We start from the raw sequence: 19,623 nt of genomic DNA, 5'->3' as shown, positions 1-19,623 counted from the left end.
GACAATGTCGCCATATTTTGGCTCAAGGAGGCTTTGAAACGTCGGGCCGTGTGAAACGTTCGCTCATGAAAACACTGCCCCCTTGTGGTCAATTTACAACAGCAATTCAGATGGCCCGTGTATGTATGGCCCATGCTGAGTAGATTATGGTCCTGTTTCTTTTTCTCTTCAAATGTTTTAGAAGATACTTTTTTCCCCTGACCGCAGCATATAAATAAATAAAGCAATACGACTGAAAATCATATCAATCCAGTTGCTCACCATTATTGGCACCCGTGAAATTAAACTATCGTACATCAGAGATGGACAAACTTGGTCCTCATCATCCTGTTGCAACACACCAGATTCAAATAATCAAGATCGATATGTTGCTTCTTCAGAGCTTGCTGATAAGCTGTTTCTTTGCTGCACATGCTGTGTTTTCTTCTTCTTTGGAATTAAATATGTAAGTTCACCCCCAAAAAAAACCCAAAAAAACAAAAACAAAAAAAAAACTATTGCCTACAATAATTTACTTTGGACATCCAATTAAAAGATCCTAATTAGTTAAATTTGGTACATTTCCAATTATTTTGTTAAGACATTGCAGAGATGATGCAAAACATGAAGGGTGCCAATAACGGCGAGCAGGACTGTATGAGTTGTTTTAGATAATATTCATATAAAATGACAAAAGGGCATCTCAAAATATTTATTTACATATTTTTACGTCAGAAACATTCAGCAGTCAAACACATGAGACAAAGCAAAATCTCTTCAAAAGCTAACTCCTTTTATATGATTGAAAATGAATATCCATATTCCCTCTAATATTCCTGGAGAAAATATAAACCAAAAAAATGAACATCATTGTTGCTACAACAAATCGATGATTGAAAAGGTCTATATCATGCTATTTGAAGCTTTTCTCATTCAACCATAGGCAGACATATCTGATTATATATTGCCTTTGACACAATGGTGATCTAATTTCTCAAGAAGTTGGAATTGTTTTGGTGGCTATTTCTCTAACCCAGAAATAAGACGCCTGGCTCACTAAAACACCGACACTACCCGTGTGGCTGCAGAGGTGGCTGCTCAAAGCGCCTCTTTCCCGGACACTCTTGTCAAGTGTACGACACTTTTTGACAAAGTGGATGTGTGTTTTGTTTGGAGGGGTGATACGGGTGTGGCTCAGTCAAAGATTGAGGACCTCATCATTTTCTTAGATTGGGTGGAGCTGGTGCTTCGAGAGCAGGAATTCCCAGAGATGGGTGATTGAAAGAAAACACCACTTGGTGATGTTTTTTTATGAAAAATTAGCATCTTAACATGCCGAAAAGCTGAAAAAAGTTGATTTTGCATGATATAGGCCCTTTAACAAAAATGACAATGATTTATATTTTAAAGACTTGTGTAACAGAAAATGTATGTTTTTAAAAAACTCAGTTCATGAAATGAAAAGTAGTTTGTTTGGTGGGGTTGTGGCAGAAACTTAAAGTCCTTGATGGAGAAGGTTTCAGTACAAGCGAGCCGAGATGGTGTCAGGTCGAGTCTCAGCTCTCTTCGATTGCGAAACACAAAACAATGATGACAAGGCTACAAAAAACAAAACAAAACAAAACAAAACAAAACAAAAAAATTAACTCAAACAAAACAAATTGTGGCCAAACTTTGAAATGAAATAATTCATAGAAAGCTTATGAAACTGAAATGACCAATTACAGGAAATTTACTGTACCTGTGCTTCGGTGTGGTGTTCATTCTGTTTGAATAATCCATCTAATTTGTTGGGGCCATAAAATGGAGACAAACGGGAATCTGTGCTCAAAGGAGGGATTCTTTGCGACTGAAGGAGCTGTTAAAAAGAAGAAAAGTAATTGTAATTTAACAGTCATGGAATTTTGTAGCAACATGATGCTGCATTGGTGGCTGTGACAAACTAAAAATGAATGAATTTGAGGAACACACACAAACAACACATGGGAAAGCAAAACAACTTACAACGAAATTAACAGAAGACGGGTCTGCATCATGTGTGGGATGAAGTCTGACATCATCTTTGCAAGGAAGAATGATTATGAAGAATCCAAGATAGGGAGTGTGAATATTGAACAAAAAGCATGCAAGCAAGTCCATTTTATATAAAGTTCAAAGCATCACAAATATTCATATGAAAGTACTGTGTGTGTATGTATGTATGTGTATGTATATTGCATAACTAATTCTGACAGTAAATCTCACTGGTGTATTCTGTTGTTTCATTTTAGTATGTTTGAGACTGCAATTACACAATGATCAACAAAACACAAAATCTGTTTGGACTATACAAACCTGTGTATGTGTTAGATAAATACACTAGATTTTGTCAAAACATTGTCACTATGCATCTTGTTTAGTCGTGTCAAAAAAGATACAAAATAAACATTGTATTGAATTTCAAATAAAACAAGGAACACTAGAAAAGTATTTCAGTTTGACAAACAAGCAGCATTAGTTAGGAAACACAAAATATATAACTTCTTACATTTTTAGCCATAAAATAAAAGCGAGGAAGCCACTTTGAAAAAACAGAAATGTCATGCTGGATATACACCATGCGGAGTTATTTGTACTACAAAAATATCATTCTCTTTATATTTGTAGCAATTCTTTGTTTTCTTTATTTTCGTATAGGAATACACTTTAGACAAGGTTCCTTGTCTAAAGTGAAACAAAATGAATCGTCAAGGCAAGGCTTGATTTGACCACATGGCGTGCAAAATAAATACATTCTAATTTCTTTGCTATTATTTTATTTTTTTCTGAAATAAATGAACTTACAAAATATGGTGGTGCTGTTGATTCCTATGTTGAATATGCCAAATTATAAAGCTGGTAAGAGGCTGATATATATGGCCAATCAAAATTTGCGGTTATAGCCAGATGAGGAAGATGTGAAGGAAGAGGACGAGTAGTTGACGGTGAAGCTAGAGCCTGCATCAATACTGCCTCTCCTGGATCCTGATCGGGAACCTGTCCTTGACCCTGTCCGTGACCCATAAGCAGATCCAGAACCACTGACATTGTATGGACTATAGAGGCCTTTGCTGGACTGTGAGGAGGCCTCCAAAAGCCTAAGACCAGATCCTTCCTCAACCATGCTTCTGTCCATAGCATCTCTGAAAGAGATTTTGAGTTTAGTTTTTGGACATGTTAGGTATCTTGAGTAGGAATTGACATCTCTTAGTTTCTGGGCTGTGCGGGCATCGATTGTACCCTTCTTGATTGATTCATCCAGTGAGACCCTTCCCTCGACATCAGGCTCAACGAGTCCACCTGTCAGATATTGTACCTCAAGGAATCGTTGCCCAGCTTCATAATACAACCAGCCCTTCTTTAGAGCTTGGGAGGCAGACATCCTTTCTTTAGTTCTGGGGTCTTCAAATCCATTGAATGCTTTTTGAGCCAGATTAAGACGATCAACCATGATTTTGTCAACAAGATCTTTTTCTGCAGCATCTGTGACTGAAAATCTCTCCCCACTTGAAGGGTCAATTATTCCTCCAGTACAGGCTTGGGCCTCCAACAATCTTTGGCCAGTGATGTTGTCTACCAAATTCCTGCGGATGGCCTCAGTGACTGATACCTTCTCCAATGTGTCTATGTCCAGGATTCCGGCTATAGGGCCAGTCTCCTCTGTTGGATCATTCCATATGACTGCAGGTGGTTTTATGGTAGGTATTGGGCTCATAGGAGAGGAGTAATCAGAACAAGTGGTGGAACCAAATGAAGAGGAGCGAGACCGGAAGCCTCCCATGTTACCGGAAAGCATGTCGGCAAACTCTGTGATGGGCAGGTTTCCAGACCGATATGTTTCAAGAGCATTTTGGTCAATGAGGCCACGTGCAAGCGCATCATCAACATCATACTGTCTCCCTGACTTCCTATCAATAATAATGGATTTCACTGATCCATCGGAAGATGTAATTGTGATTTCTTCCCATTCACACTCTTGTTCAGCAAGCTCCAAGTAGGTCTGCCGGTCTATGAGTCCGTTCCTGTAGGCCTCATACACAGTCATTTCTTTGCCTGTCTCTGGGTCAACAATAACAACTCTTCGTTTACGAACTGAGGATTTTGAGGAAGTCTTTCTCTCTCGCTTCTTTCCTTTAAGGAGAAGGAGGACCAGGCCAGTGTCAGGATCAGTAATGCATCTCTCCATGAGTTGCAGGTATGTTAAGTTCTCTTCAGTGTTGGGATCAAAAAAACCTTTGGTGTCATCAGATGGGTCCGTCAGTATTTCATTCATTTCCTCATCAAAGAAGCCACGTTCATATGCCATCTCAACTGGCAAACGATGACTTTCCTCAGGGTCAATTATTCCACCGGTGGCTATCTGAGCCTCCAAGAGACGGATACCATGATCTTTAAGGATGAGTTCCTTTTTCATGGCCTGGAAGAGTGATATTGTCTTGCCTGTATATGGATCCCTGTACCCAGTCACTGCACGCTCAGCAGAGAGAAGTTTGTCTTTGAATTCGGGTCCAACGATTCCCATTTTCACTGCTTCATTAACAGTCAGCTTGAGGTTTTTAATTGGGTCGATAACATAACCTGTAGCTGCCTGGGCCTCAAGAAGTTCGAAGGCTGTGCCTGGCCTGATCATGGTCTTCTTCATAGCTTGGTAAACTGATAGACGTTCCTTTGTGTTCTCTATGAATACACCCGCAATGCAGCTTGTGCCCTCAAGGTATTTAGATAACCTATTGCTGACCTCCTCCACTGAAATAAGACCTTCATTTAGTTCTGTGACAGTTTTCTGGTCAATAATTTGTGACAGGAGAAGTTCTTCCACTGTGATTTGTTTTCTAAGACCCTTGAACAACAATCTCTTGTCTCCCAGAGAGAGGAGACGCAATCCGCCTTCTAGCTTGCATCTCTTAAGTAGCTGTGCATATGACACCTTCTCGTCAGTGACAGGGTCAATGAAACCTTTAACACCGTCTGCCAATCTCTCATTGATATCCTTGTTGATATAACCTCTTTGCACAGCAATGTCTGTGGGTAGATGGAACTGGAATTCAGGATCAATAATTCCCCCTGTGGCAGACTGCGCCTCTAACATTTTCAGAGCATAATCCTCTTTAACAAGATCTTTTTTCATGGCCTGGAAAAGAGATATGACCTTTCCGCTGTATGGATCTTTGTATCCTGTCACTGCTCTTTCGGCAGAAAGTAGTTTATCATGGATCTCGGGGCCTACAACCCCCTTACGAACGGCTTCATCAACGGTAAGTGTCTCATTTTTTACTGGGTCAACAATGAATCCTGTCGCTGCCTGTGCTTCCAAGAGGCTAAGGGCAATTTCCGGTTCAAGAAATCCCCTGTTCATGGCTTGATATATGCTGATCTTTGAGCTTGAGTCCGTTTGGACGCCAGCAACGCAGCCAGTGCCATATAAATACTGTTTTACACTATTCATCTCCATTATGTCCCGGATATCTCTTTTCCCCTGTTTAAGAAGGTTGTACGTTTCCAAGTCAATGATGCGAGCATTGTGCAGCTCCTCAATAGTAACTTGTCTCCTCATTGTCTTGCACAAAAGAGGATTCTCATTTCGTATGATCTCTCTCTGCTCCATGATTTCAATAATAATTATGATCATTCGTTCTTTAGTCATGTTTCCAGAACGATATTCATCCATAAGCTTCTGCCTCTGCTGTTCTGGGATCAAATTTGAGTTCATGATATCCCAGAGGTTTGTGGGTTTATCAGCAAAACCCTCAATCGGAATGTCAATTTGGGTATTGGCCAGGTCACTCTGCGTTTGCTCCTCTGTGAATAGATATGTCTTCTCCACAACTGTAGGAGACTGAGGCTTTGAGAGTGTGAGGATGCACATGCCTGTATCTGGGTCTCTTTTGCACTTGTCTTTAAGCTGTTTATATGTTACATTTTCATCAGTTTCTGGGTCCGTGAAAACCTTGTTGTCATCAGATGGCTGAGAGAGAGTGTTAGCCATTTCCTGACTGAAAATGTTCTTTTCAAAAGCAACATCCATTGGGACACGAAGACTGTTTACAGGGTCAATTATTCCTCCAGTGACCATTTGTGCCTCTAGCAATGGCATGGCTTGGTCTTTCAAAATGAGATCCTTTTGCATCGCTTCAAAGAGGCCTATTTTGGTGCCTGTAAATGGATCTTTGTATCCTGTGACAGCCTTTTCTGCAGAGAGCAATTTTTCATGAAGCTCTGGGCCTACAAGGCCTGATTTTACGGCTTCATCTACTGTCAAAAACTGTTTTTTCACAGGATCTACAATGAAGCCGGTGGCTGCCTGAACCTCCAGAAGAGAAAGCCCTGTGTTGTTTCTGATGAGGTTTTTCTTCATAGCCTGATAAATGCTCAATTTCTCTTTTGTTGGCTCTAAGAAGATGCCAGAAATGCTATCTGAGCCCCAGAGGTATTTCTTCACACTGGGATTCTCACTGACTTTTTTAGGCGTTGTTTTGCCATGTTGAAGAAGATCGAGTGTTGTTTTGTCAATTATTTTGGATTCATAAAGACAGCCTGCTGGAACAGGTGATCTGAGACCCTTGAAGCTTAGCTGCTCTTGTTTCTTTGCCTCCTCTTCCTCTATGAATGTGATTACAATCTTGAGTAACTTTTCAAGTGTTATCTTTCCAGATCGAAATTGTCTGAGCAGGTCAAGTCTTTGTGCCTCAGTTACATAGTTAGAGTTGATAAGTTCCCAAATGGTAATTTTCCTGCCTTTGAAAGGTCCAGAATCAAGTTCAATGGTTTCCTGAGTCATCGCCTCTTTTATCTGGGCGTCGGTAAGTGTTGGCTCTTCCTTTGCATTGATGGCTTCCTTGGTGAGAAAGAAAAGCTGCAGACCAGTATTTTTGTCAGTTAAACATCTCTGGAAGAGCTGCGCATATGTCGCCTTTTCTTTTTCATTGGGGTCATAGAAACATCTGACTTCATGAGATGCTTGGCTTAGACTGCGTTTCATTTCATCATTAAAATAATTTCGCTTGCAGGCAACATCATGGGGGACACGATGGCTGTTGACTGGATCAATGATACCGCCGGTGGTCATTTGGGCATCCAGCAGTCTGATTCCTTGCTCTTTAGGAATTAGATCTTTTTTCATTGCTTGAAAGAGAGACACGGTCTTTCCGGTATATGGATCTTTGTAACCCGTGACTGCTCTCTCTGCACTTAGGAGTTTTTCATGCAGTTCAGGGCCAACAACACCTGCTTTTACAGCTTCATCAACAGTGTACTTCTTATTTTCAACAGGGTCAACCACATAGCCTGTTCCTGCTTGGGCTTCAAGCATATGTAAGGCAAGTCCAGGTCTCAATATGTCCTCCTTCATTGCCTTATAGAAGGACATTGGCTCCTCTGTTGACTCAATAATTATACCTGAAATGCAATTTGTACCCTTGAGAGCTCTGTGGACAGGCTCCATTTCAGACACCTCTTTGACAGTCTTATTACCCTTTTGCAATTTGTTGTACAGGTCTTTATCAATAATTTTGGATTCTAGGAGCTCAGATGCAGGAACCGGTGCTCGAAGACCACTGAAGTTAATTTCATTCGTCTTTTCTTTGTCTTCTGCCATAGTGATGACAATCCGAATGATTTTTTCTATTGTGATCTTGCCTGTTTTGTACTGACGGAGAAGATCTTTCTTTTGATCTTCCGTGAAGTACTCAGAATTTATTATTTCCCAAATGGTGACATTCTTTCCCTTGAATCTTCCAAATGGAACAGACACAGTGGTTTTACTGAACACATCCTTGGTCTCTTCCTCTGTGTACATACTTGAGCATTGTGCAGCTTTATCTGTGATTCGCAAAAGAAGCAAGCCAGTTTCAGGGTCAATTGAACACCTCGTCATTAATTCAGAATATGTCAGTGGTTCCTGGGTGCTGGGATCAAAGTAACCTCTTGTGTCATCGGAGGGGTTTTCCAAAATCTTGTTCATTTCTGGATCATAAAGTCCCTGTTTATAGGCCACTTCATTGGGTACACGGTGACTATTGACAGGATCAACGATGCCCCCTGTTGCAATCTGAGCCTCAAGGACTCTGATAGCATGATCATGTTCTATCAGTCCCTTTTTCATAGATTCAAAGACAGATATTTTGCCCCCTGTATACGGATCTTTGTATCCAATCACAGCCCTCTCAGCTAAAAGCATTTTATTATGCAGTTCTGGTCCAATTAAGCCTTCCCTGACAGCCTCATTAACAGAAAGCCTGTTATTATTAATGGGATCTAGCATGTAACCAGTTGCAGCCTGGGCTTCAAGAAGTACCATGGCTGTGCCTGGAGTAATCTTCTTCTCTTGGGATGCCTGGTAGATTGACATCATTTTATTCGATGGTGTCAAAATACCAGCAATGCTGTTCCTTCCTTTAAGAATGGTTTTGAGGTTTTCTGTCTCACCGAGCTCTTGAACAGTAGTTTTACCATTTTTGAGCTTTTCAAAATCTTTCTTTGGTAGAAGACCTAAGTCATAAAGTCTACTTGCTGGGACTTTTTCACGAATACCATCAAAAGCCAAGGGATCTGCTTTCTTCCCCGTGCTGTCTACTGTGTCACTAGCAATTTGCCCATTAAGAACATTGGCAACCATAGTAATTGGAACAGAGTCTTTGTTTGCGGTCTCCATCTGCTGCAGTTTCTCCCGCAGTTTCTGGTTCTCTTCTTCCAAGATTCTTTCCTGCTCTAGTCTCTTCCTTTCCAGTTCCTGCATTTGTTTTTGCTTGTTTATCATCTCCTTTTCAGCCTCTTTCTGTTTATTCAGAGCTGCATCCATGGTAGCTTGCAATTTCTTCTTCTCTTCCTCCATCTTTAGTCTTTGGCGTTCCTGTTCATCTTTTAGAGCTTGTGCCTTTTTGACCTCCTTTTCAAATTGGCTCTCCAATCTCTTTTTCTCATCTTCAATGAGCTTCTCCTTCTTCAACAACATTTCCTTTTCTGTAAGGAATGTTTGCTGGAGCATTGTCTTCTCATGCTCAATTTGTTTCTGTTGTGCATCAGCCATCTGTCAGGTGGAAGCAAAAAAAAAAAAACAAGTAAGTACCAGTTTGTGCTGGGTGGCAAATACATTCTTCACACCAGTCTTTGTGTCACAATACACCACACCAACCACCATACAGTGCAGTCTGCTGATGCGTGATACATTTGTTTATATACAATTGTGTGGATGCATTTTGTTGTCATGAATGAAATTGGTAAGTTGATCAAGCAACTTGTTTTGCAACTTGAAGAAACCAACATCTCAATATGTAAGTCTACAGCATACACTTGAATACTGTACCACATTTAGCCTGCTGTGAAATAAGTGATTGCAGTTTTTTTTTTATACACAATCCTACTAAGCACAGGATTTTGTCTTATTGCATTATCGATATACATTAACTATAACTATTATCAACTTAAATGAAAACATTTTTTTTTCCCCACTAAAGTGATACATTATTACTTTTCACATCCTTATTTAGTAGGAATTTCCGAGTCTTAGTAGTGTAGAAGATATTCCCTAATTTGGATTTACTTTTTCAATTTTGATTGCATTGTCTTTCGAAACAAACAAATCAAGTACTCCCGAATAATTGGTGCATGGCATGAAGCATTCAGAGCGGGATGTGCATGAGCACAGTGCACTGCAAAAAAAAAAAAAAAAAAAAAAAAAAAAGATTCAAGTGAAACTAAAAATCAAAGCTACATGGTTAGTTCAATCAAACAAAAGGAATCGGGAAAATTGGAAGAAAAACCGGGTTAGTTTTCAGAGAAGTGCTGACAATGGCATAAACTGCTTTGTTATGCCATTTTTGACACAATACCTCTTTAGACATATTTTGAAGTTCTTCAGCTTCTTTTTTCAGTCTAGCCTTCTCCTTCTCAAGCGCTGCGATAGCTTTGCGTAAATCGTCGGCTTCTTTGCTGTTATTTTGTCTCTCAACTTCCAATTTCTGAACAACAATCATTTTTTCTTTGGTGGCAATTTCCGTTTGATGAAGACGGGATGCGATCACATCAGCCTGTTTCTTAAATTGTTTTGCTGCTTCTTCCGCCTTGGCCTGGGCTTCGCTTAGCTGTGAAACTTGGAGTTTGAGTTTTTCTGCCTCTGCCCTGATCTCCAATTGCCTTTTTCGTTCCGCTTCAAGGGACTTCTGATATTCCTCGGTTTCCTCTTCCAGACGTTGCTGCATGAGCTGTTTGTCCTCAAGCAGCTTTTGTGCTTGCTCTTGAGCCAAGTCCTTCTGCCTCTGGAGCATCTCTGCCTCTGCTCTAAATTTCGATGCTTCCTGAATGGCCTGCATCTTCTCTTTGAGCATTTTGTCTGCAAGAGCTCGCTGCTGATTCAGGTCGTCTTCAGCAATCTGCCTCAAGCGAGCTGCCTCTTGAGCTTCTCCACTAAGCCTTGCAGCATCCTCAGCAAGCTTTTTCATGTTTTCCGCTTCCTCTGCAAGGAATTTTCGAGTGTTGTCTTTGTCTTTCTTGATCAGGCGCTGATTTTCCTCTTCAATTTTCATTTTAAGCTTGAGCAGCTCTTCCATCTGAACTTTTACTTTCATCAGTTCATCTTCAACCTGCGCTTTTTGACTCACAGCATCGTCAACCTCGTCCTTTAAGCGCTGCAGCTCGGCATCGAGGAGAGACTTTTGATTATCAGTTTCACTTAGCTGAAGTTTCACCTTGGTGAGCTCTTGTTCGACTACGAACTTCTGCTTCAATGTTTGCTCTGCCAGTTTTTTGTGCTTTGCCATTTCAGCATCCGCTTGTTGCTTCTGCTTCAATGCTGCAGCTTCAGCTTGGGCAAGTTTAGCGGCTTCTAATTCAGCTTCCTTTCGCAGTCTCTCAGCATCTTCCTGGGCTTTGGCTTGGTTTGTGGCTTCTAATTCAGCGGCCGCCTTTTGCCGCTCAGCTTCCTCCGCTTGCTGACGGAGCAGCGCTGCTTCCCTTTCTGCCTTCTCCTTTGCAGCCTCAGCTGCTTTGGCAAGCTTTTTGGCTTTCTCATACTCTTCCTTGAGCTTCTTCTGCATGATACTGTCCTCCTTCTGTTGAGCGAGAACACTCTGCGCTTGCTCTTCCGCAGCGCTGCATTTCAGGGCGGCTTGTTGAGCTGCCACAACCTGTTTTTCTGCTTCTTTATCAGCCTCTTCTTTCTGCTTCCTGGCTTCTTCTGCCTTTTTCTTCAAACGCTCAAGTTCATCCTGGGCCGCCTTGCGTTGCCGAGCTGCCTCTTCCTCTGCAGCAGTGATCTTCTTCACTTTATCCTCTGCTTCCCTTCTCTTCCTCTCCTCCTCAAGGGCGAGCTTTCTCAGTTTTTCGGCTTCCTCCTCAGCTCGGAGCCTGCTTTGCTGCGTTTCCTCTGCGATATTTTTCAGCTTGTTTAACTCAAGTTCCAGATCGAGTTTTCCAGATGACGCTTTCTCAAAGTTCAGCTTCAGGATTCTGATCTCTTCTTCCACAACTCGCCTCTGTTTGAGTGTGTCATCCACGATAGCTTTTTGCCGATCCATTTCGGCTTCCGACGATTTTTTTAGTTGGATTATCTTTTCCTCAATTGCTTGCTTGTGTTGATTGGCTTGGTCTTCTAGCGCTTTCCTCTGGTAAGCCTCATCTTCAGCTTGTCTTCGCAGTCTCTCATTTTCTGCTTCTTTTTCTTTCAGGGCAATTTCTGCCTCCGTTTTCAAACGGGTGGCATCGCTGATGGCGGCGAGCTTCTCTTTGAGAATCCTCTCAGCCTCTGCTCTCTGACGAGCTGCTTCTTCTTCAGCAACTTGCCTTTGATGCTTAGCTTCCTCAGCAATGGCCCTTAGCTTGCCTGCCTCGTCAGCCAGGTCCCTCATTTTGGCGGCCTCTGCCTCAAGAAGCTGTTTGCTCTTCTCCGTGTTTGACATGGTCTCCTTTTCTGCCTTTGACTTAAGCTGAAGAAGTACATCCATTTCACTCCTCACTTTGGCAAGTTCATCCTCCAGTTGTTTCCTTTGCTGTTGAGCTGCGATAACCTCATTCTTCAGACGGTAAAGCTCATCTTCTAGCAGGGATCGTTGTTGCTCAGCGTTGTCAAAGTCTGCCCTGAGACGAATCAGCTCATGTTCTGCAGTCAGCTTCTGCTGTGCCGTGCTCTCGGCCATCTTCCTCTGCCTTTCAAGTTCTTTCTCAGCCATGTCTCTCTGCTTTAGGGCTGACTCTTCAGCTTTGGCTCTTTTCTTGGCCTCACGCTCTGCCTCATCCTTCTGTTTCTCAGCTTCTTCTTGTGCAAGATTCTTTTTGTGAGCCTCTTCCTCAGCCTGGAGCCTTAGACGGAGGGCCTCATTAGCTTTTTGCCTCCATTTCTCAAGTTCCCTTTCGGCATCTTCCCTAGCCAATTCCGCATCTTCGTGTTGTTTCTTGAGGCGCGATGCTTCTTGTTGCAGTTGAAGGACAGCACCATGCTCCTGTTTGAGAGATTCTTCCAACTTTGAGGTCTTTTCCACATAGGACAAGTGTTTGCTCTGGAGCTCAACGGCGGCACTCTTCTGTGCCGCTTCATGAGCAACCTTGATTTGTCTTTCCTTTTCAATTTCTGCCTGCTTCACTTGCCTTTCTGCCTCCTCTGCCTGCATTTTGAGCATTTCGAGGTCATCCAGTGCTCTTTGCTTTTGCCTTGATGCTTCCTTTTCTGCCTCAAATTTTAATTTGAGTTCCTCCTCTGCCTTACGCTTTTTCTGGGTCTCTTCATGGACTTGTTTGCGTAGCTTTTCTGCTTCTTCCTGGGCAGCCTTCCTCAGTTTCTCAGCCTCAGCTGCTCTGTCACGAAGTTGCTTTAGCTCTGATTCAGCTGTAGTTTTTTGTTTGACGGTTGTCTCAAGTTGGATTCTTACAAGGCGTATTTCCTCTTCAATCTTTATTCTGCTTTGAACAGCATCATCCACTTGCTGAGCTTTGTCTTTGATCTGCTGCTCTGAAAGGTTTTTTAGCTCATGAAGTTCCAGTTGGACATTGTGCTTTTGCTTTTCTGCATCTACAGCAGCAATTTCTCTCTTGCTAACTTCTTCCTGCATTCTGAGTTTCAATTCTTGCGCCTCTTTTTCTGCCTTGGCAATGGCCTTTGCATGTGCTTCTGCTAACTGCTTCTGTTTGTCTAACTCAGCCTGCATCTCTGCCATTTTTTTCTCTTCTTCTGCTTTGAGTTTCTTTGCAGCTTTCTGCATTAGTGGGAGCAAATGGTAAAGAAAAGATTATAATTAAGCATGACACGAGGAAGGTAACCATTTACATTCACCAGCTCTAAACAGTGTGGATTTACAATTGTAATTACAATAGTAATCACAACATAATCACACTGGAATAAGAGCAATGCAATGTAATGTATTACCAGTGCAATGTTAATGTTAAAAGTTAGCTAACAGAACAAGTCAGAGATCAATGCCAGATGCAAAATAGATTTAAATTCACGATGCATTGAAATTAATTAATGGCAAGGCAATTCAGTGAAAATGGATGATGTTATGAGTTAATGAATGGAGTGGACATATTTCACGGACAGAAAAGTCACATTACATGGAGGTATAATTGGACTGCTACTCTTAAAATGATTTGAAACTTGATTTCTGCAATAAACTAATATCAGAAACATACATGTGGGGGTATTACTGAGTAGCGAAGTTGTAAAATGTACTTTAATGTAGTTTACAGTATATATCTACCACACCAAATCATATAAACATGTCTGTTTGTTGGTAGACCTAATTTAAACATTTTGGGTTCTTTAAATCACAGTAAACACCCCGAAATAAAAGTAAACAAGGCAAAGTCGAAGAGAAAAGACTTCAGAAAATTCTAGTGTTAGTCAGGACACCACATATAAGTAGAAAACCCCCTCCATTCTAAATAAGATTGACTTATAGATATTCCTTGAAGCGAAGTGAGCTGTTATATGAAGTATACAGTACACATTTTAGGTTAGAGGTTTCCTCGCAATTGTCTATTGACTTTGCTCTATTAGGTCACATTAATGAGTTTAAGACATGCAACCTCTTAACTACTATACCTGAAAGAATTTACTGATTTTTTACCAGTCACCAAAGATGTGGAAATTTCTATTGTGAAAAAATGCAATAAAACCAAACAGAATACATGTAAAAGAACCTTCACCACTAAATATTTACCTCTTTAATGCTCAAACAAGTTCAAGCATTCATCAGGGCAAACCACTGGCAAGCAGTTAAGAGAAGCAAACAAACACACCATTAGGGTAAGAAAAGAATGTTTAAAAACCCAAACGTGTGAATTTGACATAGAAAACCCAGGATAGTAGGAAATAGATTTTAACTTTGAAAAAGTGGCCCGAGTTATAACTGAATAAACTGTCGTGAAAGAAAGAACCCCTGACCAATGGAACACTCCACAAACTGAAGACACTGTAAATTTAACAAAAAAAGAAACAAAAAAAAAAAAAAAAAACAGACTACAAACTTCACCCATTTCAATTTGAACCCCCACATAATTTAATCCAGTTCTTAAAAAAATGGCAGTGTTCTTTCAATCCAATACTATATAACCATGGTGTGTGAGGGTGTTTGCGCACACGTGTTTGTGAGTGTATGATGATTGTAGCATGAGCAAGTGATGGGAGGATAAAAATGTTGCTTGTTTGGTTGATTAGTTTGTTGGTTAAGATCTTGTTAAATTTTAGTTTGTTTGGGATTCCCAGCTTGGAGCCACGCACCTCCTCATTCTCCAGGCGTTGCTGTGCATCAGTGATGAACTTGATGTACTGACTGGTCAGAGTCATCAGTTCACTGTATCGGGTCCTCAGTGTTACATACTGGATATAGGAGAAGAGTTGTATGAGTCAGGATTTGTTTTTAGTCAGCCACTGTTGAATAAGTAGATGTGAAGAACCATACCTCCTGAATGATGTTATCAGATGCAGAATCCAGTTTGGTTTTCTTTAAAGGAGAAGCATGAGGCTCCACTTGAGCTTTATAGGCAACCAACTGGAGTTCGTAGTCCTTCAAGGGAACAAAAAAATATATACACCGTAGTTTAGTGTATAAATAGGCTTGTATTAAGAATGCACCAGTAAATATCGTGGTATCTCAGGTTCAAAATGTTCAAATTGTGAGAAGTCACGGGAGCAGATGCCTCCAGTGTTCCAACACACATTGAGTGGCCGCTGTCTGAGAAGTGAAACGGTGCGCTTTGCTGTTAACGTTATAATTTTTTTAAATTTTTTTTACACCAAGTATTTTGATGAAAATTTCGACTTTAACGGTGAAATCCGATTTATGCGGCAATCCGGGTTACGTTGTCAGCATAGGAACGGAGCTCTTTCGTAAATCAAGGAATTACTGTACTCTATATTGGACTTTTCGTGCAAGAAAGTCAAAAGTAAGATGCCAGAAAAAAAAAGATGCTACAGTGGTGCCACGGCATCTGCAGAAATGCATTAAGCGCTCAATCAGATTTGTCCGATGCCATCTGTAGCCTGCTCATAGCTCATAGGAGCCACATATTAACTGCTGTGGTACACTAAAACATGCCAACCAGCATTATATTATCTACCTTAAATCTGTTTATTCTATGGGATTTAAATTCTTGACCAAGAGCAAGAGAGCTACAATTTTAATTGTGTAATACTACGGTTGTCTAATGCTCACCTTGATTGTGTCAATGTATGCTTTAGCATATTTCTGACACTCGTCGACTTTTCCTTTGTTCTTCTCAATCTCCTCCAGTAACTTCTGTTTTGGAAAGCAGGATAAAAATGTAGGTGAACTTACTTGTTTTGAAGACATTGCATTTTGCTCCTTGTAAAATCAAAGTACATGACTAACCTTTTCGAGGGCCAGTTGCTCTTTCAGTGTCTTGGTGTCAGTGATGGGTACAGTTTGTATCCTTTCTTGCCTTTGCTTGGCGTCTGCTATCCAAGTGATCAGCCAATCATAGCTGTCACGGTAGTAGCCGAGCTGCCGGCCGAGCTGCTCAAGCTCTCTCTGGCGAAGGTCAATTTGCGTAAACATGGCCTTCCACCGGTCCTGAATGCTAGACTGGAGCTGCCGGTAGTGGTCCAGCTCAGCATCGCGCTCGCTGTGCACACGACTCATCTTGTCACTCACGGTAGAGGCTTTCTTTAGTTCTTCTTCGAGGGAATCAAACACTGGCTGTTCAGCCTCAGCCTCAGCTCGCATTTTCTGTATTTTTCAAACCAAATCGATTAAGTGACAGGGCTATGAGTAGTGAACAAAAGATACAATCACGACGAGTAGGCTAAATTATCAAAGTGCAGTGTGTCTATATAGTTTGGGTGAAGACGTACATTGGGCAGAGATTGAAAGATTTTTTCTCTCTCTCTCTCTCTCGTTGCATTCATTTCTAATCTAGAATGAGCCATCATTTCATATTTTCTGATTACCTTAAGCTTAGTACGGTATGTCTCAACGGCCTGGATGTCACTGGGCACAGTGTGGACTTCACGCAGGTAGTCCTCATACTGTTTGAGTACACCCTCAGCACCCTGGCTGTTACGAATGACCATTTCCACATTCTTGAGCCTGGTACAAGAGACAGTGAATCAGTCGAAAGCTCACCGCAGCGCAAGCAATGTACAATCTTTTGAGGGTCTCACTTCTCAAGATAAATGGAGGACAGCATGTAGGTGTGATCCATCTTCTGTACGGTGAGGTCTAGCTCAGATCGCAGAACAGGAGAAGAGGTAGACTCCTGTGGGGACTTCAAGATTTCTTGTGCCTTCACTGACACTTTATCAAGGTCCTTCTTGAGACCCTCAAGCTGTACCTGCATTTTCTGAAAACAAACGGTCAATGTTTTTGGCGGAGAAAGAAAACTAATTCTACAGGGGAGATGGGAGACAAAAGAGATGCCTCTGAGGTGGAAATCTGTGAGGTGGAAACAGCTCCATTAATATTCTTTTATTTGTATCTTTTCATCCATTTTTGTCAGGTAATGTTCATTGTGTGTCATGCTAACCCGTTGTGGACCGTTTTCTCGATTTTTGGCTGACACTCCTTGGCGTGTAGTATCACTGTTTATTGCGTCGACATTTGGCAGCAGTTTTACAAAAGCTCCGTTTTTACCGAGTCGACTGAAAATTTGCCGCTTGTCTAAGATTCTACAACAGAGGAGCCACAACCATGGAGCCGAATGCATCTCAGAGGAGATGATGTGCTAAATTGAAGTCTAGTGAAGAAAGCAAGAGGACAAACTATCAACTGTGACAAAACTATATTTGTTTACTTGCTTTCAAACTCTGCTTGTCGCAAACGTGACTGACATTGCGCACGGCGTGATTACGAGACTACAATTTCATCATCCTGACGCACTCTTGCTGGTCAGTGGAGACTTCAATCTTGCTCCTCTCTCTCATCTACTTCAACAATAAAACTATGCATCTACCGTATGCCAAATGGCATTGCACTTTGTAAGAGCTGTTGTTGTTTTTAAAGTGCTATGAGTTGAGTTCAGTTGAACAATGCAAATTATTTGTAATTGTTGTGTTTCCACAGTGACAACACAGAACGGGGGGGACGGATGTGACCGCGGAGTTTTCTGCCTTCTGAGGTAGAATCAGATTTCAGCACAATGCGGAACCAGACTCACTTCTCATCATTGTACAAGTATTTCATTACATCACAACGAACTTGGGCAAAGATGTTGAATTATCTCTTTGTGAAATGTCTTGCGACCATTTGAACGGTCGTGGCAATATTCCACTTTCATGGGTTCAGTATAAAGGTCACAGGTGGATGTTGCATCTATTCAGGCGCTGATGCAATGAGGATCTGATGATCATTTTGCGGGAGCTTTGTGTGAACAAAGCAAAAGAGTGCAGCGCACCTGCTGGTTTACGTTCATCTGAACACATTCTTTCAGAGGTTCCTTTTCCATTGGTTTGCGGATGCGAGCCACAGTCTGGGCTTCACAGTCTTCAATTCGCAGTCGCAGGTCCTTGAGCTCCGAGATATAGTTCTTACACAGAGACTCATTTTGTTGACCTATGGATAAGAGTTTAAATTGCATTATGTATCAATAGAAAACAAAGCATTCCACTAAAATAGGTTATTAACTCAGAATAAGAGCACATGCAATTCATGTGCATGGCATGTGCATTCACCTGTAATGTCATTACCAATAGATAATAATAATAATTTCCTGGATCTCATTAGACTATGAATCCATTTAGTGGCGTGACCGATGAAGCGATTTCATTTGATGAACCCAGAATTACAGGCTGTACTTTGTGCAGATGTGGCAGTTGAAAACACCATGCAGTCAATCATCTACAACAGCGGTCCCCAACCCCCCGGCCGCAGACCAGTCATTTGGTGCCGGGCTACACAGAAAGACTAAACAACTTACATTACTTCCGTTTTATTCATTTTTGAATCTGGAGTATGTTTTATTCTGAAAAATTAAGGGATTCTCTGTTATATCTGTTACAGTATGTCACTCTTGATGCAGGTGTAGGCGGCACTTCTCGGTCACGTGATAGGTTACCGCCAAAATGAAACCCAAGAGCTAGCAAAATGAGTAAAAAAAACAAACGTCTTTGGAAAGTTCCTTTGGGAAGGAGAAAAGGCCCAGCCAGGAGACATAAGAGGATCCTACAACTTTCAAGAAAAAGAAGGCTACATTTAATAGACAGTATCAGGAGCCCTACTTAAAATACAGATTTATCTCAACGGGTGATTCCCACGCACCAAGCCCACTCTATGTAATATGTGGCGATGGTGAGTCGTATTTTTCATGCACTTTTTATTTGCGGTGTATCTTATTTTGAAGGCACGCTTCTACATTACCATAGCGACCAGAGAGTGTTGCGGCCAGATAGGGTGTTCCTTGTGTCATGATTCGTGTTTATTATTATGTTACGACAATACCACAGTTTTCATGCAAGGTCATATCATATTATTTTGTTGTATTTATCCGGCCTTAAAGGCCCGTCCCTGAAAATATTGTCTGACATGAAACCGGTCTGTGGGGCAAAAAAGGTTGGGGACCGCTGATCTACATCAACCCTCACAAAAACATCTCCATGTCTAATCTAAAGCTTGGAAGCATGTGCGTGACTTCACTCACTCACCTTTGAGCCTAAAAACCATTCGCCCTGGAATATGAATTAAGAACATAACATGTATGCTCTATACAGTTTGCAAATATTTTTTTTTCCCTTCCGTCAAAGACAGACATGGTAAGACTTTTTTTTACCTTCCTCCATAGAGCGAAGCAGACTGTCAAAGTGCTGGGTTGTCTTGGTGTAGTCTCCCTCTACGTGGAGGCGGTCATCAGGGCCAAAGAGCTGCGAATCCTGGCTGTCACGCATAAAGTCCTGGTAGTGGAGCTCCAGGTTCCTCATCATTTGTCTATATTCGTCTGGTTTCATTGACTTTAACTGGGAATGACAGAGGAAAACAAGGATAAGACATTAAATTAATATGAAGAAGATTTTCTTTCTTCATGTGAGCAGTGCTTCAATTGAAATTATGTATTTCATGTGAATTTTGGGGTCGCATTTTTTTTTTAAAACAAACGATAAACTTAAGCCTCATAAAATTCCACTAATATTAATATTCTAAAAATGTAGAAAGGGTTCTGTCAGTCGTCATCTGTACCTGTGGGTAAAAAAAA

General features: G+C 41.3%; 1 protein-coding gene across 3 annotated transcripts in view; it reads right to left on the bottom strand.

Annotated features, from left to right (window-relative positions):
• Nucleotides 1–676: 676 nt before the first annotated feature.
• The window catches only part of LOC109529658 (plectin-like), a 68,610-nt gene continuing 49,663 nt past the window's right edge, over nucleotides 677–19,623 (bottom strand). For all 3 annotated transcript variants that reach the window (XM_019893035.1, XM_019893032.1, XM_019893034.1), the window contains 12 exons: nucleotides 19,204–19,387; nucleotides 17,833–17,990; nucleotides 16,604–16,782; nucleotides 16,391–16,529; nucleotides 15,813–16,169; nucleotides 15,636–15,719; nucleotides 14,883–14,987; nucleotides 14,702–14,800; nucleotides 9,825–13,178; nucleotides 1,984–9,022; nucleotides 1,721–1,837; nucleotides 677–1,578 (listed from right to left, as the gene is read on the bottom strand). In XM_019893035.1, the coding sequence (XP_019748594.1) occupies nucleotides 2,882–9,022; nucleotides 9,825–13,178; nucleotides 14,702–14,800; nucleotides 14,883–14,987; nucleotides 15,636–15,719; nucleotides 15,813–16,169; nucleotides 16,391–16,529; nucleotides 16,604–16,782; nucleotides 17,833–17,990; nucleotides 19,204–19,387 (10,800 nt within the window). In that variant the 3' untranslated portion in view covers nucleotides 677–1,578; nucleotides 1,721–1,837; nucleotides 1,984–2,881. The remainder of the gene's footprint in view (nucleotides 1,579–1,720; nucleotides 1,838–1,983; nucleotides 9,023–9,824; nucleotides 13,179–14,701; nucleotides 14,801–14,882; nucleotides 14,988–15,635; nucleotides 15,720–15,812; nucleotides 16,170–16,390; nucleotides 16,530–16,603; nucleotides 16,783–17,832; nucleotides 17,991–19,203; nucleotides 19,388–19,623) is intronic.

This window comes from Hippocampus comes, unplaced genomic scaffold (assembly GCF_001891065.2).
Source record: "Hippocampus comes isolate QL1 unplaced genomic scaffold, H_comes_QL1_v1.1 scaffold94, whole genome shotgun sequence".
Taxonomy (NCBI): Eukaryota; Metazoa; Chordata; class Actinopteri; order Syngnathiformes; family Syngnathidae; genus Hippocampus; species Hippocampus comes.
This window is presented reverse-complemented; position numbering and strand designations above follow the sequence as displayed.